Consider the following 27,719-nt stretch of genomic DNA (forward strand, 5'->3'; position numbering starts at 1 on the left):
GAGTCTGCCGGCCTGCTGCACTGGGGGCACCCAGGAGGCCCTGCTCTCCAGATCCCGGTTCCTGGGATCAGGCCTGGCCACCCAGGCTGTTCCTCCCAGGCCCCTGCCTGTTCCTCCCATGCCCCTGCCCTCCCCTCCACAGGCCCAGCCTGCTGAGTCTGGCCTGGTCAGGCCTGCCTGCCTCCCGGATGGGGTCACATCAGACAGAGCTGCTTTGTGTCTCCACTCACCGGCGGGCCTGGAAAGCCTGGCTGGCCTTGGAACCCCTGCGGGAAGAAGGGAGGGACAGTTTACTGTGCTGCCCCTTCTGTCCTACCTGGCTGCTCAGGTAGAAAGAGCAACAGAGTGATATTACTTCTAGACATGGGGCCTTGCCTTCCACTTTTCCCAGTATGGCCAGCAAGTGAGGCTCTGGGCATGAGGTGGGAGGTTACACCTCAAGATGGATTGGGGCTAAGAGGCTAGTGCTGGTCCCTTCTCCATCAATGAGAGGACCCAGCCCCTCCCTTGCCTCCCCCCAGCCACCCACTGCGGTCAGAATGGCTAGCCATGTCCTAGTTGCCACTCACCTGGTCCCCCTTCTCACCCGAGCTCCCTTGGGGTCCTCGCTCTCCTCGGGGACCCTGTCATCACAGAGAAGAGTGCAGCTGGAGCTCAATCTTCCTGCCCTTAGATCCCAGGACAGGACCAGGACCAGGGGTCCCCGTGTCCACCACCCCCCCTTACTCACCACTGGGCCTGTGGGACCTGGGAGGCCTTCAGATCCTGGTGGGCCCTGGGGACGCAAAAGAGCAAAGTCAATCACTCTGACTGGAGGAAGCGGGGAATGAGAGGCTGGGGCAGGGGACCGGACAGGGAGCAGAGGCAGAGGATACAGTGCGAGGCCCCTCTAAGCCAGCAGGGCTCCTCCCCCTCGTCTGCTCAGGCTTCCCCTCTCTTGTCTGAGCCACTAGGACTCTTTAACTAGTCCTCCCCCTCCTGGCTTCCTCCAGTCCAGCCAGCAACCGGCTGCCATCTCTTCCTTGACACAGCTTGGATTGTAACACTCTTACTTCAAAACCTTCCATGGCTCCCCTCTGCCAACTGAACAAGAAGCCCAATTTCCACCAATGCTGGGTTTGAGGTATTCTGTGATCTGGTGCTAAACCCCCCCCCCATTCCTCCCCCCCCCATTCCCCTCCTTCCCCTCGTTCTCCTTCTTATCTCCTGCCTTGCTTGGTCAGCCTGCTGTTTCCTGAACACCCTACACACCCACACCCTGGGCCTTTGCACAGCTGCACCCCCACCTGCAATGCCCTCCATTCCCTGACCCCTTCTTGGTCTCCCAATGATGGCTCAGAGCTGTTCCTTCAGTGGCCCCAGCTGGGGTCTCTTCCTCTGGGATTCGCCAGTACAGACGACCATGTGCCCCTCCCCCACTTCATTCAGGACTGAGCTCAAAAACAGCCTCCTCAGAGACCACCCCCGACCCTCCGTGTAACGGCACCCTTCACGCCGCTCCAGCCCTCTCCTAATTTCTCCAGCAGCCTTAGCGCTCATTATTTGTATGTTTGTTTCTTCACCTGTTGTCTGCCTCCCCCACGGGAAGGTAAGCTCCATTGGGGCAGGGGGCTGACTCAGTACCCCCATTTATTCTCCACAGCAGCCTCAGAGCCTGGTGCCCAGCAGGCCCACGAGAAATACTTGTTGAATAAAGCACGGCAGGGGTGGCTGCACCCGCTGGGGCCTCACTGCCGAGCGTGCGTGAGGGCGAAGGCAAGACCAAGGTTTAGGAGGTTCGTCACAGACAGGCTCCACCCTAACTCCCTAACGAGCTGTGGGACCCTGGGTGAGCCTGTCATTGTGAGAGCCTCGGTGTCCTCAGGGGACAACAGCCCAGTTCCTGCGCTCAGCGCCGGCCTGGCTCTGCAAAGTGTGGGCCCAGGCTGGGGGGTGGGGGGGGATGCAGGCCGGCCAAGCAGCAGAGCTGGGTCTAGATCCCAGGCCTGGGCCTCTCAGGCCTGCCTTTGCTGGCATGGGAGTGAGAGGTGTCTCCTCCAGCGACTCCTGGCCCCCCTCCCCTTGGCAGCCCGGGCCATTGGCCCCATGAATCCTGCTGAGATCCTCCTCACAGCTCAGGTCACCAGCCTGCGCTGACTGCTTGCGATGCAGCTGTAGTGAGTCAGGGGACAGGGAAGCAGGGGTCGTGTCCCCCCCCGCACAGGCTTCTGGGGAAATCTCTGGTGGCGGTGGTGGAGGCGGCAAGCAGGGACCGGCTGTTTGAAGCCCTGCTCCCGCCTCCGCGCTGGGCTGCGACGTGGACTCACCGATTCTCCCTTCTCTCCCGAGGGCCCGGTGTAGCCACGCTCTCCCTTGATGCCCTGACAAGTGAGCAGAGAGAGAGTGGAATTGTCCCCATGGCCTGCTTGTCACGGCACTAATGTGAGGGGTGGAGGCTGCGGCTGGCACATGGACGGCCTGGGCTGCTCCTCACCTGCCACTGTGGCCCTCCGTGGAAAGAGAGGACATGCCCAGCCAGCAGACTCTTGTGTGGGGTGGCACCTCTATGCTCTCCCTCCAACTCTCTCAACACCCCCCCTCCACCCACCACTGAAGCAAATCTCAGGCTTGCTGGATATCAGCCTCTCAAGGAACTCTGAGAGTCTGGCCCTCGATGGCCAGTGACTGCAGTGAGCCCCCAAAGTGAAGTGTTGGCACCAACCCATACTGCTAAGGGGGGGTTCCAGTGGGGGGGTGTACACGGACGGCCTGGCGGAGGCATGGGCTGAAATGCTTGGAAAGGAAGGAGCTGCTGAGGGATGCCCAAGCCTTGTCCTGTCCTGAGCACCACCCCAAGGCTCCAGGACCCCCACAGCCAGGGTCTCTACTCACAGGCAGTCCCGGTGGGCCCATGGTGCCTGGGTAGCCAGGTTGCCCTGGAGCACCCTGCAAAGAAAGGTAGACATGAGCAGCCCCCCAACATTTCTGTTCCCTCTTCCTGGGAAAAAGGGTGACCAAAGCTGGAATACCTGGACTGCCACTCAGCAGGCACCCACCTAGTAGAGACCACCCTGGGCCATTTCCCCAAAGCCCAGGGTCGCGAGGTCTTGACTACTACCAAGACCCTGGGAGCTGAGCCGGAGGAGAAGGCCCAGAGCAGGGGCTGATGAAGACCAGGGAGGGGGAGTAGGAGGGACCTGCTAGTGCTGCAGGAAGAGGAAGGGAGAAGAGCCTCCGGGACATTGGTGGAAACCAGGGGACAGGGGTGTTTGCCCCTTACAGGGAGTTGGGGCACATGGGGATTGGCCTCCTTTGATCCTGAGGTAGTATGAAGACCCCGATAGGGAGGGAATCAGGGCTGAGGGGCAGAGAGTTTCAAAAGTAGGAGGCTGCCTCCCATCTTCCACAGAGCAGCCACCCTGGGGCCCAACCTGTCTCCCCAGGGCTCCTCATTTATCTCCACCTACTGCCGGCCTCCTCTTACCGGTTCCCCCTTCTCTCCCGTCAGGCCCCTGAGGCCTCGCTCTCCTTGAAGACCCTTGGAGAGAAAAATCATGAGCAACTGCAGGGAAGGGCATTCCCACCCAGCCCCTGACTCCTGCCTCTGCTCTGCAGCCCTCTGTTTCTGTTCCAGGCAAAGGTGGGGGTTGCTGGTGGCCCTCTAGGGTCCCCAGCAAGGTGTCCATAGGGTATGTGTCCTAGAAGGGTAACTCTCATATGGGTGCCTCTCAGAAGCACAGCACCCAAGACAGGTAACTACAGAGATATGTCCCCCAAGGTGGGTGACTCCCAGAGGGTACCTCTCAGGCAGGTGACTGTCATTGGTGTGCTCTACCATAGTAATTGCCTGGGGTGTACCTTTAGGAGGATGACACATGAGTGTTCCATCTGTGATGGCAACTGTCAGGAGAGGTGTCCCCAGAGCGATGCTCCCACTAAAATGTATCACTGGATACCCAACACTTACCTGTCCAAGTCCCCCTCCCTCCCCTAGTCAAAATCACCTGCTTTGGGGGATACAGGGGAGAGACATGGGAAGGCTCCCGCCAGAGCAGTCCCTGTCACTTTTTAGGGTGGAAAGGGATATCAATGTCAATCAAGACCAGAGCCCCCGCCCGACTCCTCACCCTGCCCTTCGTAAGTTCACCATGCCATTAAGAGGCTGTATCTGCCCCTTCTCCCTCGTGCCCGCCAGAGACGGGGCCCAAACCTTTCCATGACACAAAACAATGGCTAGACGGACAGATGGCCCCTTCACCCAAGCAAGCAGAAACAGACAAGGTCCGGCCAGGATGAGGGCATGGGGACAGATGGAACTGCGACAAGGAGGGGCCCTGCTCCCTGGCCTGCATTGCCAGGCTGGGGAGGCGAGGGGCCAGGCCCCAGGAACACAAAATCTGACAAACAGGGATTAGTTTCACCCAGAGCAACAGTGGGGATGGCGATGATTTAAACACACTTGTGACGATGATGAAGGCAGAGCAATTAATGACACCTGGCAGAAGGAGCAGCCCAAGATGCCGGGAACAGAGGGGCAGAGCCCCACGACGTTCAGAAACCCAACTGGCTGGCATCACGCGTCCAGCCTCGGAGCAGACTGGGACTGGAGCCAAGAAAGAGGAGAGGAAGAGGAGGAAGCTGAGAGTTTCCTCCAGGACGATGGGAAAGGTGCAAGCACAGTCACCTTTTGGTCCCCGGGGTGCCTCTGGACAGCCCTGCCAAGCAGCAGGACAGCAAACCTGTGCCAGCCTGCAACGTGAAGCCCTAAAGCGTTGGCATCTCTGCCAGGCTCAGTGCCAGGTGCCTGGCAGGACCCCAAGAACGACTCTCAGCAAATCCTCAGTGAACACCAAAGGTGGGAGAAGCGGGAGGCAGAAACGAGAAGGGAGGGAGAAAGAGGGCCCCTAGAGGCACTAGCTTAAAATAAGGTAAAATAGCTCCAGAGGGCTTATGGGGAGTGGTGTGCGATTGTGGAGAGAAAAGGGAAACAAAAGCGAGGTGGTGGGGAGAGTAAATGGGAGAAAGAAAGCAGGAGAAGTGGGAGAAGGGGAAATGAAAAGAAGGCAGACACTGGCTGGGAGGATGTCCAAGCTGCCGGGACCTCAGGGACCTGTGTCGTTAGCTACCATGCCTGCAGGGGGACAACGACAAACACGGAGGATGGAGGTGAGGGCGTGACAGGAAAGGAGACAAGCAAAAGCCACAGAGACCTGGCTGGTGGCGGCAGGGGGGAGGGGAGGTTGAGCAGCACTAGGTTCTTACAGGCAGTCCGGGGGAGCCAACGGCACCAGGAAAACCTGGGGGGCCCTGGTGGGAGAAACAGGCAGGTCACATCTCACAAGCACAGTCTCTCTGGGGCACAGTCTGGGGCGGAGGGGTCGTGGGAGAGGTCAAGGGAATATTTCAAGGGAGCTGGAAGAGAGACTCCTTGGAAGTCTTGGCCCAGAGACATGTGCTCCTCCCCTTGGCTCCAGGAAGAATGGCTCTGCCATCAGCAGAGATGAGAAACAGCCCCCAGAGGCAAGCAGCCCTTCCTCCGTCTTCTCGAGTCTAGCTGAACCCCCTTGCCAGAGTGGAAGCCCCTCGTGCCTGTTACCTGACCTCCGGAGGCCCCCAGGTGGGTGGCTCCTGCTTCTAAGATAGCTCCTACCAGCCACTTTTTTCTCCAAAAGAAAGCATTTTCAGTTCTCCCAGCCTTTTCTAAACACTTCTATTTTCCTGCCATTATCAACATCACAGAGGACTCCAGGGAGGATGCCTCTGGTTGGGCCTTTGGAGACTTGTCCTAGAGATGACCCTACAGAGCAGCTCCATCTCAGCCCCTGGCTGCTGTAGGGACTGGTGTCATGGGGACATAGAGAGATGTGGCCAGGTTGCCACATGCTTTCCTGGCTGCTGAGACCAAGAGCCAGAAGCCTAGGCAGCCCCCTGCCCAGGGCAGCCTGGGTTCCTTATACAAAATACAGCAGGGATAGGAATGGGGAAACAGATGCACCCTGGAGGGCCTCCTCTAAGCAGGACCACAGGCAGAGCTGGCCAGTTCCCAGGGGTTCAGTGGTGGGAGTCCACAGTCCCCATAGACGCTCTGACGAGAGAAGGGAGCGGGCAGTGGAAGTTTCCTCTTTCTGCCCGCACAGCTTCCTGGACACAAGGCAGCAAAATGGTGTCCAAGCACTAGGACCCCTCTGAGAGCGTCTCAAGCAGGCCAGGAAGCCACGGATACTTACAATAGGTCCCGGAGGACCCGGGGAGCCCCTCATGCCAGGTGAACCCTGCAAAGGAAGCCAAGGGAAATGGATGAAGAGGCTCAGGCCCCACGGAGCCCGGCGTCTCAGCGGCCTTCCTCCTGGCTCACCGCAGCCAGGGTCTGCAGGCAGCTGATGTCAAAGCAGGATGTTAACGCTGATGTTAAACCTTTCACTCAGTTCATTCAGTCAGCCAACAAATTTTTATTGAGTAACTGCTATGTACCAGGCACTGGTCCACATGCTGGGGACACAGCAATAAACAAAACACAAATATCCGAGCCTTGTGGCGCTTACACTTTAGGGGAGAGGTGGACGGCAATAAATAGAACAGGGGCTGGCACAGAGCTGGTGCTCAGCAGACACCTGTGGAATGTTCTTCAATGAAGGAAATACACAGTATGTCAGACAGTGAGGAGCGCGATGCAGACAGAAGCAGCAGCTAGGCCGGGGAGGGAGAGTGTCCCATGGACCAAGGGCAGTGAGGAGGCCAGTGTGCAAGGAGAGCAGTCAGGGTGCCAGCTGACCTAAGTCCTCAGAGGCCCCTGAAGGACTCCCAAGGGACAGGGAGCCGCTAGAGGGCCCAAGAAGACATTTGGCAGGAATGACTCTGCCCTCGGGTCACCGCATGGATGCAGGCCCAGCCCCGGTTCTTACCTCTTCTCCTCTCTGGCCCGGCAGTCCTGGAGGTCCGGGCAGGCCTGGGCTGCCAGCACAGCCTGGATCGCCCTCGCTGTTGTCTCCCTGGAGCGGATGCAGACGGTGGGAGTGAGCAGTTGGGCCCCTCCCCATGGGGTTCAGGGCAGGAGGTGAAGAAGAGGCGAAGGCCCACTCACCCGGGCCTCCTCAGCTCTGGGGCGCTCCCGCTCTGTGAAGCACTGTGAGGGACGAGAGGCTCTGTCAGGTGAGGCAGAGATAGGAAACAGCCCCTAGGGTCTCTCCCTGCACCGGAGCCCAGCCTCCTACCCGGGCACAGTTGTCAAGGCCTGGCACGCCAGGGATGCCCTGGTCTCCCTTCTCTCCTTTCTGCAGGAGGGTCGCTGGGTGGGCCGTCTGCCCCTGGACACAGTCCCCGCAGAGGCTCTGAGGAGGGAAAGGGGAGGGCACTGGGGCATGGGTCTGCGATGGCTGGGATAGGCGAGATGGAAGAACCCCATCTGAACTCAGCCTGGGCGCCCTGCCTGGCAGGCAGTCCTCCACCCACACTCTCCTTTTCCCCAGCCACATCCCTGAGGCAGCTTTGCTCCATCCTCAGGGAACCCAGTCCCAACACTGGCTTTGAGTTTCCTCCAGGAAGAAGCTCTGGTGGAGCCCCGCCAAAGCCACTTTGCAGACAGGCGTGTGGGAGGGGGCAGAGGGGCCCACAGAGGGATCATCTGCCCCGGTCGTTCCTGCAGCCTGCACCCACTGCGAGGACATGCCACAAGGATTCAGGCTGAAAGGCCCGGCTCCGCGCAGCTCCTCCAGGAGCAGAGGAAGCAGCTGCAGCAGCAGCCAGGCCTTTTGCAGACAACCTCTGCGACAGAGACCTGCCCTCCGTTCCCCAGCAGGTCCCAGCTGTCACAGACTCCTGGTTCGCTGGGCCTCACAGTCTTCCGACGAGAAGGTCCTCCTCTTACCTGGGGGTTTTAACCTCTTTGGGTCACAGAGCCCTCTGCGAGTTTGATGGAAGCTATGTGTCCTCTTCCCAGAAAAATAAAACCCACTAGTAGAAAAGTAGACTATAGTTTCAGAGGACTGGGGAGCCTGGAGCCCGTGCATGGCCTGGTGGGGTGTCTGTGAACCCCTAGGCAGGAGCCCCTGCCCCAGCTTCACTGTTCCCTGCAAAGCCCAGTGATAACGTCTGTCATTCACTCAGCGCGCATGTGCCAGTCATCGTAATAGGCCTGGGCACATTATCACACCAAGTCCTGACAGCACAGCGAGGCAGGGCATCTTATAAGCACTGTGGAGATAAGAAAGCCGACACTCAGAGAAACAGTGTGGCTTTCTCAGGTCCAGGAGCCTGGACTTAAACCTGGTCTGTCTGAGGCCAGAGCTGGTGCTCCGTCCACAGGCCCAGGCTTCCTCCGGGCTGTGCATGCGTGTGGCGGTGGGGGCTCCTGGTCAGCGCTCCCTGGGGTGCCGCCGACCCCTCTCCCAGCTGCTGCTTAGGGCCCCCTGCAGAGCACTCGGTTAGGAAACCATGAGATGAAGTGTTACAGAGAGAAATGTTAAACCCTGCATGGGCTGTGCGATCACTGGCCCAGGGGCAGGACTTGGAGGGACCCCAGGTTGCCAGAAGCCTGGGGGAGAAGAGCTGGGGTTTCGTTGCCACAACCCCACTGTGACCTCACCCGTAACCGCTGCCAGGAGGCTAACCTGGCCTCAGGCTATTTCTGGAGACGTCTGCTGTCTAGAGCAGCGATTTGCAACGGATGTGTCGCAAGAATTTTTAAAACATGCAGTGCCTGACTATTTAGTCAGGGGCACTGATCCCTCTTCCCATAGACTGTCAAATAAAAAATGACAACAGCCAACACAACAGTAGCCATCCGGTGTGAATGAATCAAGGTTATGCCTATTTTTATGTCCGGTTGGCAAAATATATATATATATTTGGTGTGCTGCAGCATTTTAGTAATGAGTTTATGCGCCATGAGGTGAGACAGGTAGAAAATCGCTGGCCCAGAGCAGAGGCACGGCAGGCACTCCCCATGCTGTCCTGAGTGGGACCCAGTGGGGCAGTGGGACATCCAGAGCACTGACCGGCCAGTGCTTGAACATGGCCAGGACAGGGGACTCAGGTGGTCAAAGCTTGGGAGGGACCCCTGAGGATGCTGAGCTGGAGGAGAGAAAAGGTCAGGTCCCTTCTCCAGAAGTGACTGAGCAAGGAAGGGCTGCGTCACCCTTGGTTCCCAAGGACATCTCTGCTTAGCCTGAGAGGCCAGATCAAGCCACGGCCCTTGGGTGGGATCTTGACACTGTCTGCAGGCCCCGGCACAGGCTGACCGCTACTAGGCTCCAAGTCCCCTTGTACCACTAGAATTGCTTCTTGAATCCCATCTCCTTCCTGGATTCTTTCTGGATTGCCCAGAGGATGGCTGAAGCCTTCTTCAAGGCCCCCACCCAGTCTTATTGCAGAATGTAACCTTGGCAGGAGTCTGTGCTCTGCTCTGGATGCTGCTGGACCCCGACCTGGCATGACCGGGGTGGTAGAGGGCCTCACTGGCTTTGGGGTTGGAATTGCCCACAGCTTCCGACACACGGGTACCTTCTCAGGGCTCCTTCCAACAGTCCTTCAGCAGGGGTTGACTGAGGGTTTATTAGGAGCCGGGCACCATGCTAGGCCCTCTTATGCACACGTGGAGCGCACAGTGCCCACAAACATCTCCATCTGCAGCTCTCCCTGCCACCCCTGCCGGTCCCTACTCCCTCCCTCTTACCCTCTTACCTGAAGGAGGTGCTGTTCAATGGGTAAGGATCCCTGCAAGAGACAGACAGGAGGGCTCAGGCGGGGGAGGGGAAGGGGAAAGGAGAATTATGGCCACATGCCATCCAGGCTTCTCCCAGCCTTGGAAGAGGAAGAGAAGAGGGACCCACCCCCACCACTGCAGCTCGGGGTGCTGGCCTGGCAAGCTCAGCCCTGGGAAGGGCAGGGAGGCACCTGGGCAGTGAGTCCTGGCCGTACAGTACCTACCACTTCTGCAGGCAGCCCAGGCTGTCCTGGCAAACCATTGTTTCCAGGCATTCCCTGCAGCCAAGCAGAGACACGAGTGAGTGGACTCCTCTCTCTAGCTCACAAGGCACCCTGCTTCATTCCCACCATCCCCATTGCCTCCTCCCTGCATCCGGCAAAGCTGAGCCTGTATTCTCAGCTCAAAATCTCCAGATGCATTTGCAGGGAAGGCTGAGGAGGCCCAGCGGGGTGACCCCCAGAGTCAGTCCAACAGGGTGTTTTTTCCCCACCTGTTACAGGAAGTCAGAAATTAGGCAGAGAGTCTTCTACATAGTAACTATGGTCTCTTTCTGTGCTAAGTCCCTTTCCTATATTTTCTCATTGAAATGTCACAATTCTATTGGTGAACTAGGTATTATCTCCATCTTAAAAACAGAAGAGAGGGTACCCAAGGTCATAGGACACACAAGGGACCGAGGTGAGACTCAGAACGAGGGCTGCTGGCCTCACCTCCCCTCTCGACCACTATTCCAGCATCATTTCTCAAAAGACACTCCCAAGAACACTCAGAGGCACAACCAGGTGGAGGCTGGGGAGTTGGACCCAGCTAGGTGCAAATTCCTACTACCTGTATAGTGTTTGGGATAAGAAACAACCTCTGTGCCTCAGTTTCCTTATCTATAAAACAGGGTTAGTTTACAGTGAGGCTTCAAAGGAGACCATAGCTGTAAGGAGCTTAGTACAGAGCCCAGCACACAGAATGCTCACATGGAATGTGTGCCACCCAAGCTCTGCTCCCCTTGCAGACTCACAAGTGCATATGCACATGAAATACTCTGTGGACACAGGGCGTATGTTCCCTTTTCAATCCCCGGTGCCCAACATGTAGGAGGCATGCATTAAATATGTGCTGAGTGAACGCGCCGCTGCTCACCCCGCTCTCCTGGGATTTCCCTGGCCCGCGCTGAGCTGGCCTCCCTTCAAGTCCCAGCTCCCAGCAGTAGAACATGCACTTTCAGCCACCAGCCCACGCTACTTCAGGCCAGGCTCCACCAGCCCTGGGTCAGACCACCCCATGGCAGCCTCCCTGCCACCTCCTGTGCCACTGTGTTATCGCCCAGTCCTGTTCATTCTGTATCCTAAATGAGTTAATAGGGTAAAGCGCTTAGAACAGCACCTCGGGAAAGGGAAAGCACATGTTAATTATAATTATGCCCTGACTTACTATTCACTCCCTGCTCCACTGCCATTGCCTGTGTATTTGTTCAAGCCTGACTTTTTGATTTTCTTTTCCTGCCCTCCCAGAACTGAAACGTCCATCTATTGTTCTACTGTAGATACAAACAGCTATTTACTTGCTGTCTACTAGCAATCTAGCCTTGGGCACATTTCTTAACCTCAGTGCCTCAGTCTCCTCTTCTGTGAAATGGGTGAGGATTACATGATCTAACCAAGCAGTGGCCTTGGACCAGTTAGTACCGTGTATCTCCGAGCCAGTTTCTGCACCTGAAAGAGGAGCTGCAGGAGACGACCTGGCGAGGAAGACCTGCACCCTGCCTGGCACAGGGCAGCTGGTAGCCTGGTAGTGGCAGCCTCGGCTTGGTCTCCAGCACTGGCACGGGAGGAGGACTCTGGTGCCTGGGACCACCGGGCTCAGTAGTCACTCTTTTTGGCCTCATTCCCCCAGCATGCCTTGGCACGGTTCGCACGACATCAGCGTGAGCTGGTTAATGGATCTCTTTGCAATGGCTGTCATGCTTCCCCAAGCAAACTGCAAGCTCCCTGCAGACAGATTCCCGTTTCCCAGCAGGAGTGGAGCAGGAAGCCCAGACACTTAATAAATGTGTAGCTGCCCCCGGGGCACCCAGAGTTGGCTCTGCTTCTGCCTCTAGATGAAATGGAGAGAATTGTGATCAGAGTGGAGACTTCCATCAGTTGAGGGTGTGTGTGTGCGTGTGTGCACGCATTTGTGTAAAATTGCCAAATCACCAGAGCCGCGGGGAATACATAGTTTATAAAAAGCTTCTGTCTGATTCTGCCCTCCTTCTTCAGGTGAAAATCATTCTGTCAGAGGCTGAGAGCCAGACATGCAGAAGCCACTGTCAGTGCCTCCTAGGAACTTTGGAAAGTGTAGCCTGGTGTGTAAACCACTGGGGAGCCGTCCTGAAAGGCAGCCCAGGGGGGAAGACAGTGCTCTGCACTGGGAAGCTCAGTCCAGTGCCACCACCTCCTAGCTGGATGACCTCAGCCAAGATTCTTCACCTCCCAGAGCCTCCGTTTGCCCAGCTGTGACTCAGGGACACCATCACTATCCTACTAGAGTTGATATAAGACTTCAGTGAATGAGAAAATGGATGTAAAATAATAATAGTAGTTGTCGTAATGATGGCAAATGCCTTCTAAGCATCTACTATGTGCCAGGCACAGTGCTACACACTTTGCATGCATTAACTTGGTTAAAATTCACAATAGCCTAACGAGGTGCATGCTGTAATTATCTCCACTTAACAGATGAAAGACTGGAGACACAGAAAGGGTAAGTAACTTGACCAACATCACACAGCTAGGATCCAGTCAGGCTGCCAGGCTCTGGAATGAACACTAATCACAATGTGGCAGGGATCTCAGCTCCAGCTACTCTCTCCTTACTATCTCTGGCCTCCTCGCCAGAGGCAGCACATTCCCTCTTCTGGGCCTTTGCACCTCCATCAGGAATATTCTCCCCTGGGAGAAAGGATAATGAGGGTCACACCTCATATTCTTTAAGTCTTAATTCAAATGTTACCTTCTTTTCAACATTCTCCCCAAATCTCTTTCCTGTTCTCCTCCCATTTTCTATCCCACTCCTCACTTTATCTTTTATTTATTTATTTTTTCTCCCTTTACCCCGGCGGCCAGTCTCCACTCCTCACTTTATCTTTCTCCTTAGTATGGATTACCTCCTAACATACTGTATTATATTTATTTATCTTGCTCATCATCTGCCCCCTCCTACTAGAATGCAAGCTCCAAGAGAGCAGGGATTTTTATTTTTGTCCACTGTTTTATCACCAGCACCTAAAAAATAAAACAGTCCCTGGAAAATAGCAGGTGCGCAAAAAAACAGGTGGAGTTCTGTACCAGTGTAAGAAAATCTTAAATCTGACCCAGATTCTGGGTTCCTGACAGCTGGCCAAGGCCTGGGCCTGGCATGGGTGTCAGTAGGGTGCCTGGGCCAACATACAACAGGACGTTCCTCGAAAAAAGTCTGGCAGTGCTCACAGCCCGCCTTAAGGGTCAGCGGGCCCTCTGCAGCACTCTGGGGAGCAGGAGCACAGATGAGTGAGAAGTGACAGGTGTGTGTGCCCAGCGAGGCAGCTGCACACTGGGGGTGCCTCCCAAACTCATTCTCTTATCATTATTTACCTGCAGCCCAGGCATTCCGGGGGGGCCTGGTGGTCCGGGAACACCTGGGGGACCCTGAGGGAGAGAAGAAATAATCAGACCCAGAAGAAAGCTCTGCCCCATTGCTGGGGGCAGCAGTGTGAGGGCGGGCAAGCTGAGGGGCGCTGGCGGACAAGAGGAGAAACAGAGGAGACAAGCGACACACACCTGCGGGCCCGGCTGCCAGGAGCTGCCCATCCAAAGTCCCGGCGCGCCCTGGGTGGGAGTGGGGGTCGCAAAAGGGGAGAGGTTACAGACAACGTCCACACCAAGCGCAGGGCTGCATGGGGAGGCAGCTGACTAGGGCGCAAAGCCCTGCGGGGCTCCGGCACGTTGGGCTGTGTCAGGAAGCCGGGCCTCTCCCCCCGGTTGGGGGTAAGGCTCTCAGCACCACTTACCGGCATGCCAGAGAAGATGGGGTCTCCTCGGGAGGGACAGGAGCACTCCCCTGGCTCACCCTGAAAATATAGGAGCTTTGTCACAGGAGGGCAAGAATGGAAGGGAGGGGCCCTTTTGGAAACTGACAACAGGGAGGTACCTGGCATGGAGAGGCCAGGGTTTAAATCTAGGACCTGCCTCTTAGGATTGTGCCCTTGGGTAGTCTGTTCGACCACTTGAACCTCAGTCTCCTCATCTGTTAAGTGGGGGTAGTAATACCAAATGCATAGACTGTCATGAGGCTGGAATAGCTTAGTGTATGCAGAGTTCCTGCCCCATGGCAAGCACTCAGCAAACAAGGGCTGCTGCTATTCCTGCGTTTTTAGTTTCGCCTCTGTCTGCTACAGCACAGGTATGCTTGTCCCCAGCGCTGTCGCAGCTCCACCTTGCCGCAGCCCCACCCCCCTCAGCCCAGCCTGGCTTCCATGCCCTTCTCTCCCAGTCCCTCTCATCTCTGCCCTTTCGATGCTCACCCTTCCCAACCTAGTCCCCGCCCCTGTCCTCTGACTCAGCACCCACATCCATTTGAAAATGCAGCTGCCCCTTGTCCCCAGGGGGCATCTTGGAACTCTCTGGGTTTCCTGGGATCCTGGTAGAGCCCTGGGTCAGCATCCAGGCAATGTGGGGAGCATTTGGGGCCCCTGCTCCCTGGGACCAGGGAGCTGGTAGGAGGCAAGGAGACCAGGATGGTCCCCATTCTCCAGGTCAGGGCCACCAGCTTGTACGTAGGTTCCCTTGGGTCGCAGGACTATAGGAGCTGCTAATGGCCCGCGAGAGAGGGAACTTACCTTCTCTCCCTGAGATCCTTTTTCACCCTGCAGGGAAGAAACACAGGAAGAGGAGTAGGCAAGAGTTCGGAGGCAGGGCCAGCCTTGGCTTCCTGCGGCCCAGAGACACTGTACTCACTGGCGTCCCTCTGCCTCCAGGAAGTCCAGTCTGTCCTTGCTGCCCAACAGGTCCCTTAAGAGAGAGAGCCCAGGGTCAGTGGTCAGTGCTCCACAGCAGCCAGCATCAGCCAGCTTGCAGGGGGGCTACGGGACAAACGGAAGCAGCGCCAGGCTCCCCTGGAGCCCATATCCCAGCACCCATGTTCCAGGGGACAAGCCTGAGGCACAGGAGACAAGGCTGAGGCACAGGAGACGAGGAGAGGAGGGAGGAGGAAGAAGCCTGGCATTCCCTGATCACCTTGTGTCAGACACCGGGCCAAGCGCCTGTCAGATAACAGTGAATGCAATCCTCACCCCCAGCCCTGCAGGATGGTACTGCTCTGTTTTACAGGTGAGGAAACTGAGGCTGAAAGAAATTTTGTAATATACCAACACCAAGTCTGTGTGGCCTGGAATCCCTGCTCTCTCCTTTGCCCTTTCAGAGTTGGACACACGTTCTTTTGATCACAAAGGTTATCTCAGATGATTTATTGTAGCTTCTGTTCTATCAGTAAGAAATTGGAAATTCTGAGAGGTTGTCACTTGCCTAATGTCATAGCTAGTGAGTGTGGGACCGGGACTGGGGAACCTCCTGGATGACATGCAGGTCTGGGGAGGTCAGTCTGGCATTCTGATGGCTGCCTTCCTATGGAACATGCCACATTCACACATGGGACTGGAAGCTCCCCAACAACAAGGACCTCCTCCATCTTTACCTCTGCTTTATCCTGGGAGTCCCTGGGACAGGCAGGGAGGGACCGTGACAGTCAGCTCTGCTGTGCAGTACAGACTGGCTGTAAGGACCTGGGCTAGTCCCTGGCCCCTGTGGCTTCAGAGCACCCTTGAAGGAATCCACCACTGATCCCCAAAACTGGCACTGGAATTTCTCTAGAGATCCATAAGTACAGAAAATATACAGTTCATGGGGCTATTTTCAACATTACTGAAAGCCCATGAACAATTTCTACCATTTTCCCACAACCTGGCATGGCCCAGACTGGCTGAAACGTAGCATTTCTTTGATTTAGGCTAGAATTATATCATCTCGCAAAATTCTAGTGGGTTCTTGTGAAATAGAAACTGATTGTTACACAGGTCTTTGATGAATGGAAAAGAAGAAATGCATTTGGTATTACTAAATCAATGCAGTTTGTTCAATAAACACATCTTTTAGGACATGGGACTTATTGGACAATTATAAGTAGGGGGGTCTTTGAGGGTTTGAAGTATTGCTGGTCTAGACAGATGTGCGCTGTCCAGTATTGCAGCCACTAGCCGCGTGTGGCTATTTCAATTTAAATTAATTTTTAATTCCTTTTTAAATCCTCACTCAAGGATATATTCATTGATTTTTAGAGAGAGAGGAAGGGAGAGAGAAACATTCATCGGTTGCTTCCTGTGCACACCCTGACTGGGGATTAAACCCATAACCTTCTGGTGTACAGGATGACATTCCAACCAAGCCACCCAGCCAGCACTAAATTTATTAAAATTAAATGAAATTTAAATTTTCATTCCTCAGTCACACTAGCTATACTGCAAGTGCTCAATGGCCACATGTGGCTTGTAGCGGCTGCCACCTCCGGCAGTGCGGAACAGAAGACTTCCATCCTCACCGGTAGTTCCACTGGGTGGCACTGATTGAGGGGATTCCCTAACAACTCCACGGCTTGAAGCAGGGCTTTGAGTCAGACAGAACTGGGTTCGGGTCCTGGCTCTGTCTCCTCACTCTCTGGCTTTCAGTTTCCTTATCTGTGAAATAGGGTCAGTCAATAATAGCCATTCCCTCACAGAGCTATTGTGAGGATTAAGGGAATAACTGTTTGTTTAGAGCTTAGCACGGGCCTTGGCACAGTCACTGCACAAAAAATGATGGTGATCAGTATTGTCATTATGCAGGTGTGGTCTTCCTTCTCTGAGGCTGGGCGGAACTGAGGCCTCTCCACTCCCATCCCCTGTGCTGCTGGGATAGGCAGTGTCGGCCCCTTGCCCTCTTCCTGGCAGCAACGCCCTTGGTCCCAGTAATACCCTCAGCATGGAGCACAGAGAGGACCCTTACCGGAGGCCCAGAGACACTGGCACCAGGAAGTCCCATGGGTCCAATGGCTCCTTTCACCCCTGGAGATCCCTGCAGAAGAAGGTACAAAGGTTGCAGGGGCAATTCAACAGCTGAGACACATCAGACCAGGTCTTGGGCAGCCCTCTGATAGGCATCACTCAGTTCCCATGTCCCCTATTCCCGATGCCAGGTCACATCAAAGTATGGCAGGCCTAGTGCCCAAGCAGGCAGAGGCTCACCTTGGTACCCTTCTCCCCAGCAGGGCCAGGTGGTCCTTGAAGTCCCGGAAACCCCTACAGATGGAAGCAAAATTAGTTATCCCTTATTCTAGAGCGGCCCCTTCCCCTGCCATCTCCTCCAGGCTCAAGGCAGACATACCTGAATGCCAGGCAAACCCTGGGCTCCATGCTCCCCCTGCAAGTCAGAAGAGGCAGACTGGGCCACACCTGTCCAAGCCAACCTGCCCCACTGGCCTTGCCCCACTGGCAGACCTGGTCTGGGGTGAGTTGTCTGCCAGCCCTCAGAGGAGCACCCCAAGGAGACCCTGAGGGCCAGAGAGGCAAGGATCAAAGCCAAGATCTTGGACAGAAGTGAGGTTAAGGCAGCTGCACAGCTCTGTCCCAGAGCTGTGCCCTGGAGCATCTGGGGGAGGGCAGAGCTTTGTGATTTTCAGGGTAGATGGGATTGGACAGCTGGCTAGTGGAAGTGTTGTTGAGGGGGGGAGGTCAGCAGGCAGGCAAAGGTAAGGCTGGAGACTCACCTGGGGCCCCTGGACTCCTATTCCTGGAGGCCCAGGCTCTCCCTGAAGAGGCAGAAGGAAATCCTTGGCTTGAGAGTCCCACTCACACTTGACCGCATCCACAGCCCCTCCTCCTTAACCTCCTCCACATTTCCTCCCTAATTGATAGCTGATCTCCATTCCCTGCCCCAGCCCACTGCCCCCATGTATCTCCCCACTCCCACCCTCACCCACACATACCTGCAGCTCAGGTCCCCCATACTCACACTTACCTGTATACCCTTCAGTCCTGGGGGCCCTTGAACTCCTGGTAGACCAGGTTGGCCCTAAAAGACACAGATGGCCCATGGGTCCCACAGGGGAGATGGGGAGAGAGGGGAAGCCCAGACAGAAAAGGACCAGAGGGCAGGCAGCCTGAACTCACCGGTTTCCCAGGCCAACCCACGCCTTCTGGGCCTGGCTCTCCTTTGGGGCCTGGCTTCCCAGGCAGTCCCACCACGTCAGTCAACGCCCCCTGCAGGCTGGGGCAGGCAGTGCAGCCATCACCCTAGTCAGAGATGAGCATACCCCAGAGTGGGTGAGCCAGGGAGGGCAGTCAGGCCAGCAGGAGGCATGAATGGGGCAGGAGGGGTCCTTATGCCCTTCTGTGAGCTCTGCCCCTCCACTGCCCCCACCTCAGCCTGGGAGATCAAAACAGGCACCTGACATTCCTAGCTTTCACCTGCCTCAGGGAAGAGTAGAGGCGCCTCTACCCAGTGCTTTGGCATCCTAGAAGACTCACATCCTGACTCCACAGCCTTCCCCCCTCATAACTCTTGGCTAGATTTCTTTTTGTTCATGCAACAAACTGCCCCCTGCCTGACTGACCTTTTCTCCTTTTGGCCCTATGGGGCCCCGAACTCCAGGTTCTCCCGACAGTCCGGGCTGCCCTAGGGTGCCTGGAGTTCCAGGATCCCCAGGATTCCCAGCATCACCCTGTAAGAAGTAGAGATCAAGGAGGGCAGAGGTGACCCAGCTGGGGGTAGGCTGCCCCTTGGGACCTGCAGGTACTCAGAGCCCTTCGCTGGGTCTGGGACTGGGCAGGGAGTAGAGAGTAGGCAATGAGTAGAGAGAAAGGCAGAGAGGGCATCTGATAAGAGGTGGTACCTCCCCATGCCTACTGTGGTTTCTCACCTTCTGCCCCTTCAATCCACGCTCTCCAGCCTTGCCCTGAGGAGAAAGCATTTCCAGCACCCCCTTACTCATACAAGACATCCCTAAGGGGCTCTCATTGTGCTAGACCCAGGAAATGCTACAATATACAAAACAGACCCAAATCTCCGCCCTTGGATACTGTATAGATTAAGGAAAGATTTGAGCCAGACTCCTGCCTGGGTGACCCTGGGCAAATTACTTAACCTCTCTGTGCCTCAATTTCCTCATTTGTCAAATAGGAATGATAAAATAGCATAGGCTTCTATACTGTAGAGTTCTTGTGAGATTAGATGAGCTAATACATGTGAAGCAGTGCTGGGAAATTATGTATACTGTCACTGTTACTGGTAAAGCAGTAACAATAATAATTGCCACAGTGATAACTATCATTTCCTGAATGCCTACTGTGTGCTGGGAAGTGTTTCCCGCACATGATTCCCAGGCTTTAGACCACTATGCACAGGAAACAGGCACTAAGAGGATAGAGAACTTGCTGAAGTCAGAAAGCTAGAATTTGAACCCAGGTCTGTCTGCACATCCTACCATCCTGTGTCCCAGGATCAAGGGCAGAAGCCTATCAGGACAGCTCTCTTTGGGGACAAAGGCACCAACCACTCCACACACTCCCAGCTACTCCCCACTGCCCAGGGAACCAAGAGACCCAGGTGGGGTCCCTATCCTCTCTTGAGCCCTGTCTGCATGGCCCCTCCAGAGGCCCTGGAACTCACCTGTTTTCCTGGCAGGCCAAAGCCTGGAGGCCCAGGCTCTCCCTTCTCTCCAGGAGGGCCAGGCAAGGCCACCACATGGCTGCCCCCATCCTGAGTCTTGGACAGAGCTGAACATGGCTCACAAGGCTCCCCCTGCCAAGCAAGGACACAGGGTTGGGGGCTCCAGGCCAGGACTGGAAGCTGGAGTGTACCCAGGCCTGTGATATGGCACCTCTACTGGGCAAAAGATACCTCAGGAGAGGTAAGAATTGGTAAGAAAGGAAGGTAAGGCCAAGTCCTCAGGGGTCTTGCTAAGGGATCAGCTATGACCCTTAGATACTGGGGAGCCTGGGAGAGTTTGAAGGAGAGCAAGTTGAGTGTGTTTGGGAAGTCACCCCAGGCTGTGGTATGGGGAATGTCCCCATACTCACCTTCTCCCCTTTGATGCCTGCGGGTCCCACTGCCCCTGGTGGCCCCTATGTGATAAATAAACAAACAAACAAAAAACCAAGTCTGATGCCCAGCATCCACCCAGGCCATGCTGGGGCACCGTCCAGGCCTGTCATCCCCCCAGCAGTGGGCAGCACCTCCCACCTTGTCCTTTCCCAGAGCTGTTGCCGTCCCAAACACACTTACCGAACTGCCAGCTGGCCCTGCCTCCCCGAAATCACCCTGAGATCAAAGCAGAGAACATAAGGTCAAGCAGGGCTGCAAAGCTCTATTTGAGAAATGACAGGTGCCATTGGCTTGGTAGAGCTGAGTCTGAACATGCATTTCAGAGTTTCTTACCCTTGAACACACGCGTACACCCCCAGAACCCCTCATCTGAGTCAGGCTGCATTGTAAGTTCAATGCTGTGATTTGTCTCCAATGCAACCATAAATACAAAAGTTAACACAGGCACTGAGATTGAGGGAGCTGGCTGAGAGGTGGAGATTACAGACTCTGGAGCCAGATTTCCTGGGCTCAAATCCCACTTCTGCACACAAGCACTGACTGTGCAATTTACTTGGCCTTTCTGTGCCTCTGTATTCTCATCTGTAAAATGGGAATAGTGAAGTCTCTACCCCATAAGGTTTTAAGAGGAGGAAACAAGTTAATACATGTACAAGCACTTGGCACAGTGCCCTGCACATCATAAGTAGTAAAGTGTTAATATTATTATATTATTCTAAGGTCATCCTGAAATGTACTTGTTTTAAATTACCAATAAATTAAAAATAGAACATTAAGAAATTCTCTTGGAGAACACAAGGGCTCTCAAAAATAAATTCTTCAACCCTGGTTTGTAAAACATTAATGAATTTACTTCACTGTAAATGTACAGTTATGATCCCTTGTCTATATTGTTCCTATTGCCCACCCAGGGCCCTCTCCCCTGTCTCGCTGCTAAGAGGCCCCTGGCATCTAACCCAGGCCTCACCTTCTCTCCTTTCAGCCCTGCTGGCCCTGGAGCCCCAACTTTCCCCTGAAAAAAAAATCAAGTTACAGTCAAAGCATCTTCCCATTCCCATCCCTTCAAGACTCCATGGGTCCCAGTGACTACCCAGAAAAAGAATTACAGCTCAGAACTACAAATCCCACAGCCCTGCATGTAGCTGGACAGTTATTTCTGTTATACAGCTGAGCACTCAGAGGTTCTAAGAGGCAGTTCTGGGGGCAGGTGGGGCAGTGCAGGAATGGAGGAGGGACCAGTTGCAGGCTTGGGACACCTGCCTCAGGGCCTCCCTCCTGGTCTCTGCCTTGAGATGCAGGGGCCTAGAGAGCCAGGGATGCCACCATGGAGCAGGGACAGGTTGGACTGAGCTGTGCCAGGAGGAAGCAGTCACTCACCGGAAGACCAGGCAAACCAAAGACAGAAGGGCCCACGTCCCCTTTGACCCCTGGAAAAGGCCCAAGATGCTGGGCCCCCACAGCAGAGCTGCAGGACAAGCAGGACTCCCCCTGGGGAAGAAAGAAAAGGGATCAAAAGTGTCCCCAATAGTCAGAGGGGGGCAGCCAGGTGACTGGGGTTCTCTCACCTTTTCTCCTTTCGGGCCTTGGAGTCCAGGGTCTCCCTGCAGGGAGAAAATGTGTATGGGCTGAGACTGGGCATGTTGGGACACCCCAAACTTCCTGGCCATGTGTGAGGACAGCAATGCCACACACCACAAACACTTCAAACACCCAAGAGTTCTAGGTAGTTCAAAGTCAGGAGCACCCCAGAGCCAGGGCTCATCAACCCACATGACAGGTGGAGGACATGAAACCAGGCTAAGCTGTCCCACCAGAGAGTTCCTGTACATACCCGATCACCCTTTTGTCCAACAGCTCCCAGGCCCTCCTAAAAGAAAGAGTCTGTGTGGGAGAGGGGTGGGGAGTCCAGGCCCAGACCCTAAGCCAGCACTGCCCGCCCCTTTCCACCACCCCCGGCCAACACCCAGTCCCAAGAAGAAGGCACAGTTTTGCTCACTATCAGGGCTGGATCCACACCAGCTTGCCCAAAAGGCATTTTAGCGGTTCCTCAGGAACGCTGGGAGGTTGCCATGGAGACCCGGGTGGCCTTCTAGCCCAGCCCTAAACTCTATGGTTCGGCCCCTACCTTCTGCCCATCACCTCTCTATGGCCCAGCCTCTCTGCTAACACCTCGCCATGATCATCCCCCCGCCCCCATGTTTTTTGTGGGGTCCTTCCATGGCTACCCTAGGCGCTCACCCTGGCTGGTGCAGGATCACCCGGTTCCCCCTTAGGCCCTGGCCTTCCAGGGAGGCCCACGAAGTTCTGGAGCCCTTCAGGCAGCGTTGGACACACTTCACAGGGGTCACCCTGGCCGAAGGAAGAGAGCACAAATGGACGAGGTGGGGCAGAGACCCAGGGGAAGATAAGGAGCTGCAGGCATTGGGTGGGCCAGCGCCTGAGCCCCAGCCTCAAAGTGAACCGCAAGGACACGACAGGGGCTTTCTGTTCAACTGACTCATACACTCAGCTACCGATTCCCAGACCTCACAAAACTGCATCCTCACCACCAGCCACAGAAAGCATTGTGTCCTGTTTACAGATGTGGAAACTTGCCACGGTCATAAATCACACATGCACACTGTAGTAACAAAGAAGGGATGGGGTCCCCTAAGGAAGGTTAGCACCCTTGGCCATAGGGCCCTTGATGCTTAGTGTCACCTCCAGAGAGGGTCCCCCACTCCCACCCCAACCTGGGGTAACCCAGCCAGAGACTCACCTTTTCTCCCTTCAGCCCTGGCACCCCTGGCTTCCCCTGTGGGAGAAACAGTGGGCGTTAGCACCAGGGCAAGGGACTGGTGCTCCAAGAGAGGGCCCAAGGACCTAGCCCCCACCTCTGGAGGCCTTGGTAAAGCAGACTTGGGCATGATGGGCAGAAGCCCCCCAACCCCCACCGAACTGGAGTCACTCACAGGTTTCCCGCCAGGACCTTCCTTTCCCGGCACCCCAGAGCTGCCCTGTGGTCAGAAGAAGGGTTAAGGGGGAGGCACCTGGCTGCGACCTCAGCCCACTCATGCCTTTCCCATCCAATCTCCTCTCTGAACAGCAGGATAATCTCTGCCACATCTCCCATCTCTTGGTCTGTTTGCTCAGCAAAGACTCCCTTCCTGTTGTCTAATGCAAGTCCTCTTGGTTGCAAAGGCAGGGAGAACGTGAGGCCTCTGTGTACCCAGTCCCCAGTGTAGCAGGTTGGAAAGTGATCTGGTTGACTCCAGAGGAACCACAGCAGACAAACATTTCCAGGGCCCTCTGCTCATGAAAGCACAAGGCCCTAAAATGAGCTTGGAGGGCCAGTCTGGTCATTACTAGACTTAGGCCTACACTCCCCTAGGCCTGGATTCCAGGCCAGGGCTCCCATGTCAGCAAGCACCGGGGTGGGGACACCTCCCACTGAGGGGCTGGCTGAGCAGGGAGCCCAGCCCCCTCAAATGGATGCCTGGTCTCTTCCCCCAACACAAGCCCATCACCCGGGCTGCCCCCAGCCCCATTCTTCTCTCTCTTTCTGCCAAGCAGGGACTCCCCCATGTGCCCATGCTCTAGCCTGAGCTTACCTTCTCTCCTTTAGGGCCTGGTGGGCCACCCGGGTCCCCCTGAGGGCAGAAACAGCGTCAGGTAGAGGCTTCCCAGGGACCTCAAATTACAGAGAGATCTACTCTAGCCCCTTCCCCCAACCAGGACCCTAGACCTTGTCTCCCCACCCCTGGCCAGGCAGGAGAAGGGTCTCTGAAGGATGGCAGGAGAGGCAAGGGGTACTCACCGGGGTCCCAGGAAGTCCTATTCCGGGGGGCCCAGGTTGGCCAGGTGGTCCGGGCTCTCCTGCCAGCCCCTCCGGCCCAACAAAGCCAGGGTCTCCCTGGTCAAACATGACATGGGTGTGAAGAGCTGCCTCATCAGCCCTGCACCCACTCTGCACCCCACACAGACACCCACAACTCACCTTCTGTCCTTTGGGCCCCATGACACAGATCTCTCCTGGCCGGCCCTGTAAGAACAGGAAAGGCTTGGCACCTCCTCTGGGGCTGCCGCCCCCACTGGAAGGGGTACAGACCCACTGCCCACCCAACTGTCCCTCCCCAAAGCCAGACTTCATCCACCCAGTGGCCCAAGGTCATTAAATGTCAACCCTAGAAAATTAGAGGTCACGGGCTCTTAGGCTGGGAGTCAGGAAGCCCCCTCCTTGCTGTGACTCCTAGGGCACAGCCCGCCCCTCCCAGGTCTCCGTTCCGTCTGAGCAAGGGTATCAGAGCATCCCCAAAATCCCAGCTGAGGGACGTGCAGTTGTGGTGGGGAGGGGCCCAAGCACCATACGTACATCTCGGCCTGGTTTTCCCATAGAGCCCTTGATGCCTCCATCTCCCTTCTCTCCTTTCTGGCCCTGGAAAAGTTAGAGGCAAAGTGACCTGGGCTGAGGGAAGGGCCTGGAAGAACCAGGGCAGCTCCATCTGGGAGAGAACAGCTCCCTTCGAGACCCATAGCCTCTGCCTCCCCTGACATTAAATGGCTTCAGTCACCACAGAAGGGCAGACAACAGGAAGAACTCCCAAACCAGCTAGACCCCTCACTCCAGGGTCTGTGGCATTTCTCTGTAGGTCGGGGGGGAATCTGGACACAGTGGAATGACTGGGAGTGTTGGAGGGGACTACCAACTCTGCTCAATGTCGCCTCGCTCCTCAACTCTGAAGGGCCCACAGACCTCGCTGGCACCACCCCCTCCAAATCCAGGCCCATTACCTTCTGACCAGTGGAGCCTGGGAGTCCTGAGGGTCCCTGAGATAAGTTGGAGACACAAAAGAAGGGGTGATAAAGCAGGGGGAGGCTGGGGGCCAGGACCCCACTGCCCCTGCCCTATCCCTGGCCCCACACTCACCAAGGCTCCTGACTCCCCCTTCTCTCCCTTCGGGCCTTCTGAACACTGAGCAGGGAGATAAGGTGTTGAGAGGGGCCCAGGGTCACGCCGTGGGCTGTCAAGGGCACAGCCTCTTCCCCAGGGCTGACCCCATATTAGCCCTAAAGCAGGCCTCGCCTCTAGGTCTTACCCGAAGCGGGGCATCTGGAGAGATTCGGGTGCAGTCATTGCCCTGCGGGTAGGGAGCAAGCGATCATGGGTGGGACCTCCTAGCAGAGCCTCCCTAGGCCTGCTTTGAAGAGGATGAGCCAAGGAATCCCACAGTTCTGGATGCCCTTAGAAAATAGAGGTTTCCACACACTAACCCCTAGAAAGACCCTGGCCCTCATCCTTCCTTTGGGCCAGGCTGCCGGTTTCCAGCTAGATGGAGAGATGACAGTTCACATCCCAGCCCACCCCCAGGGCACAGCTGGGAAGGATCCTGCCACAGGCAATGGCTGGGGCACTTACCCGGGCTCCCTTCTCTCCCTTGGGGCCTGATGGACCAGGCAGGCCCTGCTCACCTTTCCCTCCCTGTGGGTGAAACCAAAATGGATGCTAGGACCAGACGGGGCACATGGGAGCCTCCCCAATCTGGTCTTCTCCACCCGTCCACTCCACATGGGTGTGGAAATGAGCACAAACCCACCCAGCCCCACCACGCACACACCGCATGGATTCCATATGCATTCAACCGCACACCCCTCCCAGGCCAAAGGCTATATCTGGCAAATGTATAGTCTCACGCCTAGGCTATCTCTCTCCCCACGCCCCTACTCAAGCACACTAGCTCACACACAGCACACCCAGGGGCACAGGGACACATGCATGGACACAAACATGGAGCCACAGAGACCCATGATGGTATCAGGCCGCCTGAGTTCAAATCCTGCTCCCACCATTTTAGTATGTGACTCAGGTCATGTGAACTCTCTGAGCCTAAGTCTCTTCATCAATAAAATAGGGTTCATGTCAGCACATACCTCAAGGTGTGATGCTGCAGGTAGAGTGTCCGGCACCGAGCCTGGCACTCAGTAAGCACTCACATAAAGGTGACCTCAAGAATTATATCACATACTCATGGGTGCACACAAGCTCGCACCTGCACATGTGCAGCCTACCCCATCACTCACAAGCGCTGCGGTCCTGCCAAGTATATGCGTTCAGCCCTCAATGCCACTACAGTGGGCTGCACATGTGCAAACGTGTGTCCAGAGATGCACGTAGCCACATGCACACAAAATCACTCTGATACACCCAGTCACACACGTGGGCACAGCTGGGTCTCTGTTTTCCCTGAAGTGAGATGGTAGTACCCACCCCAGAGGATGCTTGAGAGGGGTCACGAAGGTCATCAATGTGCCTATGTGTGGCCCTGGGCCTGATGTGCAGCAGAGCCTCCGAAAGGGGCAGTTCTTAACATCCTTATACACACCCAACCCCCACTCCTTCCAATACACACATGTCTAATGACCACACACACATCCAGGCTCAGGTAGCCCTGATAGCAACACAGCAACAGGATCACATGCTTCGGGACAGGCTGAGACCATCGGAGAGGGCAAGAATGTCCTGCTATCCGTCTGGGACTGACCTTGAGGCCAGAGGGACCAATTGTGACCTGAGGGGACAGAGGAGAGAGCATTACACCTCAGAGAGGGAAAGGAACCCAGGGGTCCAGAGAGAACAATCTATTTAGCCAGGGTCACACAGCATGGTGGCAGGACCAAGAGGCTGAATCCCAGCCCCTGCTCACCTCCCAGGCCAACCAGCAGGCTGACTTTTTATCCTCAGGCTGTCAAACTTGCTGAGGGGTCTAACCTACCTTCTCTAAACCTGCCTGGCTTTGACTAGCTCCACCCCTCAGTTGCTAGGATAACATGGCTGTTCGGTTGCCATGGTAACCCCTGTATGCCTGGGGACTATCAGTTACCAGATCTGGTGGGGGACTGAATGGAAACAGGGGCAGGCAGTAGAGCGGGTACTTCAGATGTCCCCCAAGGGTTTTAGAGCTGAGGGCAGCTGAGGTTGTAGCCTTTGTGGACCAATGTGACTTGTCAGGCCTTGGTAAAGGGGTGGCTCATGCTGCCCATGGAGGAGGCACAGTTGGGCACCAGCTGGGTTTGCACAGAGTCCCTCTCCCTTGTCTTTCTGGACCCCAGAGGGAGGATAGGCCAGGATCAGCTAGAGAGGATTAGGAGGGGAGACCTTGTGCCAGCATACATTTGGGGGGCCAGTGCTGGACTATGTCACCCTGAGCCTTCCCCTCTCTAAAGATGATGTGTGAAGCCCTCAAGCAAAGCAGGCCTGAGTCCCTGTGGAGTGCAAAGCTGGGTCCTGATCCTCCTGCCCACCGCCCTCTCCCCATCCCACCCTGGATCCAAATACCTTGCCCAGATCACAGGGCAGGGGGCTTCCTTCCATGCAGCCCTGGCTTGATGAGGATGGGGGTGGGGGTCAAGCCCAGCTCTGGGGGATGGGCCGGGAGGGAGTGTAGAAGTGCACAAAGACCCCCTTGTCCTTAACCAGGAAGCTGCCAAGCAAACCTCTAAGTAACGCCCCCTCTCAGCCAGTGCCCACCCACCCCACACATCTTCTATTCACTCACGTTGCTTTCCCGGGTGCCATGGACACAGGGTGGGCACTGCAAGGGAAGAACAAGCCATGAGGTCAGTTCTGAGAGCCCTCTCCACCCACTCCTCCCTGTACACACCAAGCACACAGAACATCGTATATGTTCTGGGTGGAGTCTGAGAGAACATGAAGATAAGGATCCTATCCACCAAGCCTTAACCCTGAATTCTTACCCACCCAGAGCCAAGCCATTTCTCAGATGAGGAAACTGAAGCCCAGAGAGGAAGAGCAGTGGGATCTGGGTCACACAGCCTATTGAGCAGAACGAGACCCATAATCTGGGGTCCCTTGGCCAAGGCCTGGGCTCTCCCCATGATTCCCATGGCTACCTGCTGCC

At 55.9% G+C, this 27,719-nt stretch overlaps 1 protein-coding gene across 1 annotated transcript in view; it reads right to left on the bottom strand.

Annotated features, from left to right (window-relative positions):
* Positions 1-27,719, bottom strand: part of COL16A1 (collagen type XVI alpha 1 chain) — a 49,124-nt gene that overhangs the window by 13,251 nt on the left and 8,154 nt on the right. The window contains exons 11-56 of the mRNA XM_090268988.1: positions 27,357-27,392; positions 26,343-26,369; positions 25,220-25,282; positions 24,900-24,941; positions 24,731-24,775; positions 24,595-24,630; positions 24,176-24,238; positions 23,801-23,845; positions 23,621-23,716; positions 23,415-23,453; positions 22,776-22,820; positions 22,583-22,618; positions 22,063-22,173; positions 21,656-21,691; positions 21,390-21,425; positions 21,202-21,312; positions 20,792-20,836; positions 20,005-20,040; positions 19,800-19,844; positions 19,390-19,521; positions 18,641-18,676; positions 18,335-18,442; positions 17,892-18,014; positions 17,740-17,793; positions 17,489-17,530; positions 17,107-17,142; positions 16,968-17,021; positions 16,729-16,797; positions 14,650-14,703; positions 14,532-14,558; positions 13,704-13,763; positions 13,474-13,521; positions 13,288-13,341; positions 9,904-9,957; positions 9,658-9,690; positions 7,191-7,307; positions 7,061-7,102; positions 6,882-6,968; positions 6,207-6,251; positions 5,242-5,286; positions 3,464-3,517; positions 2,872-2,925; positions 2,307-2,360; positions 731-775; positions 570-623; positions 231-266 (exon numbers count right to left, since the gene is read on the bottom strand). Coding sequence (XP_090125114.1) covers positions 231-266; positions 570-623; positions 731-775; positions 2,307-2,360; positions 2,872-2,925; positions 3,464-3,517; positions 5,242-5,286; positions 6,207-6,251; positions 6,882-6,968; positions 7,061-7,102; positions 7,191-7,307; positions 9,658-9,690; positions 9,904-9,957; positions 13,288-13,341; positions 13,474-13,521; positions 13,704-13,763; positions 14,532-14,558; positions 14,650-14,703; positions 16,729-16,797; positions 16,968-17,021; positions 17,107-17,142; positions 17,489-17,530; positions 17,740-17,793; positions 17,892-18,014; positions 18,335-18,442; positions 18,641-18,676; positions 19,390-19,521; positions 19,800-19,844; positions 20,005-20,040; positions 20,792-20,836; positions 21,202-21,312; positions 21,390-21,425; positions 21,656-21,691; positions 22,063-22,173; positions 22,583-22,618; positions 22,776-22,820; positions 23,415-23,453; positions 23,621-23,716; positions 23,801-23,845; positions 24,176-24,238; positions 24,595-24,630; positions 24,731-24,775; positions 24,900-24,941; positions 25,220-25,282; positions 26,343-26,369; positions 27,357-27,392 — 2,610 coding nt within the window. The remainder of the gene's footprint in view (positions 1-230; positions 267-569; positions 624-730; positions 776-2,306; positions 2,361-2,871; positions 2,926-3,463; positions 3,518-5,241; positions 5,287-6,206; positions 6,252-6,881; positions 6,969-7,060; positions 7,103-7,190; positions 7,308-9,657; positions 9,691-9,903; positions 9,958-13,287; positions 13,342-13,473; positions 13,522-13,703; positions 13,764-14,531; positions 14,559-14,649; positions 14,704-16,728; positions 16,798-16,967; positions 17,022-17,106; positions 17,143-17,488; positions 17,531-17,739; positions 17,794-17,891; positions 18,015-18,334; positions 18,443-18,640; positions 18,677-19,389; positions 19,522-19,799; positions 19,845-20,004; positions 20,041-20,791; positions 20,837-21,201; positions 21,313-21,389; positions 21,426-21,655; positions 21,692-22,062; positions 22,174-22,582; positions 22,619-22,775; positions 22,821-23,414; positions 23,454-23,620; positions 23,717-23,800; positions 23,846-24,175; positions 24,239-24,594; positions 24,631-24,730; positions 24,776-24,899; positions 24,942-25,219; positions 25,283-26,342; positions 26,370-27,356; positions 27,393-27,719) is intronic.

The sequence above is a fragment of the Furipterus horrens genome, unplaced genomic scaffold (genome assembly GCF_987537825.1).
Source record: "Furipterus horrens unplaced genomic scaffold, mFurHor1.1.pri manual_scaffold_3, whole genome shotgun sequence".
NCBI lineage: Eukaryota > Metazoa > Chordata > Mammalia > Chiroptera > Furipteridae > Furipterus > Furipterus horrens.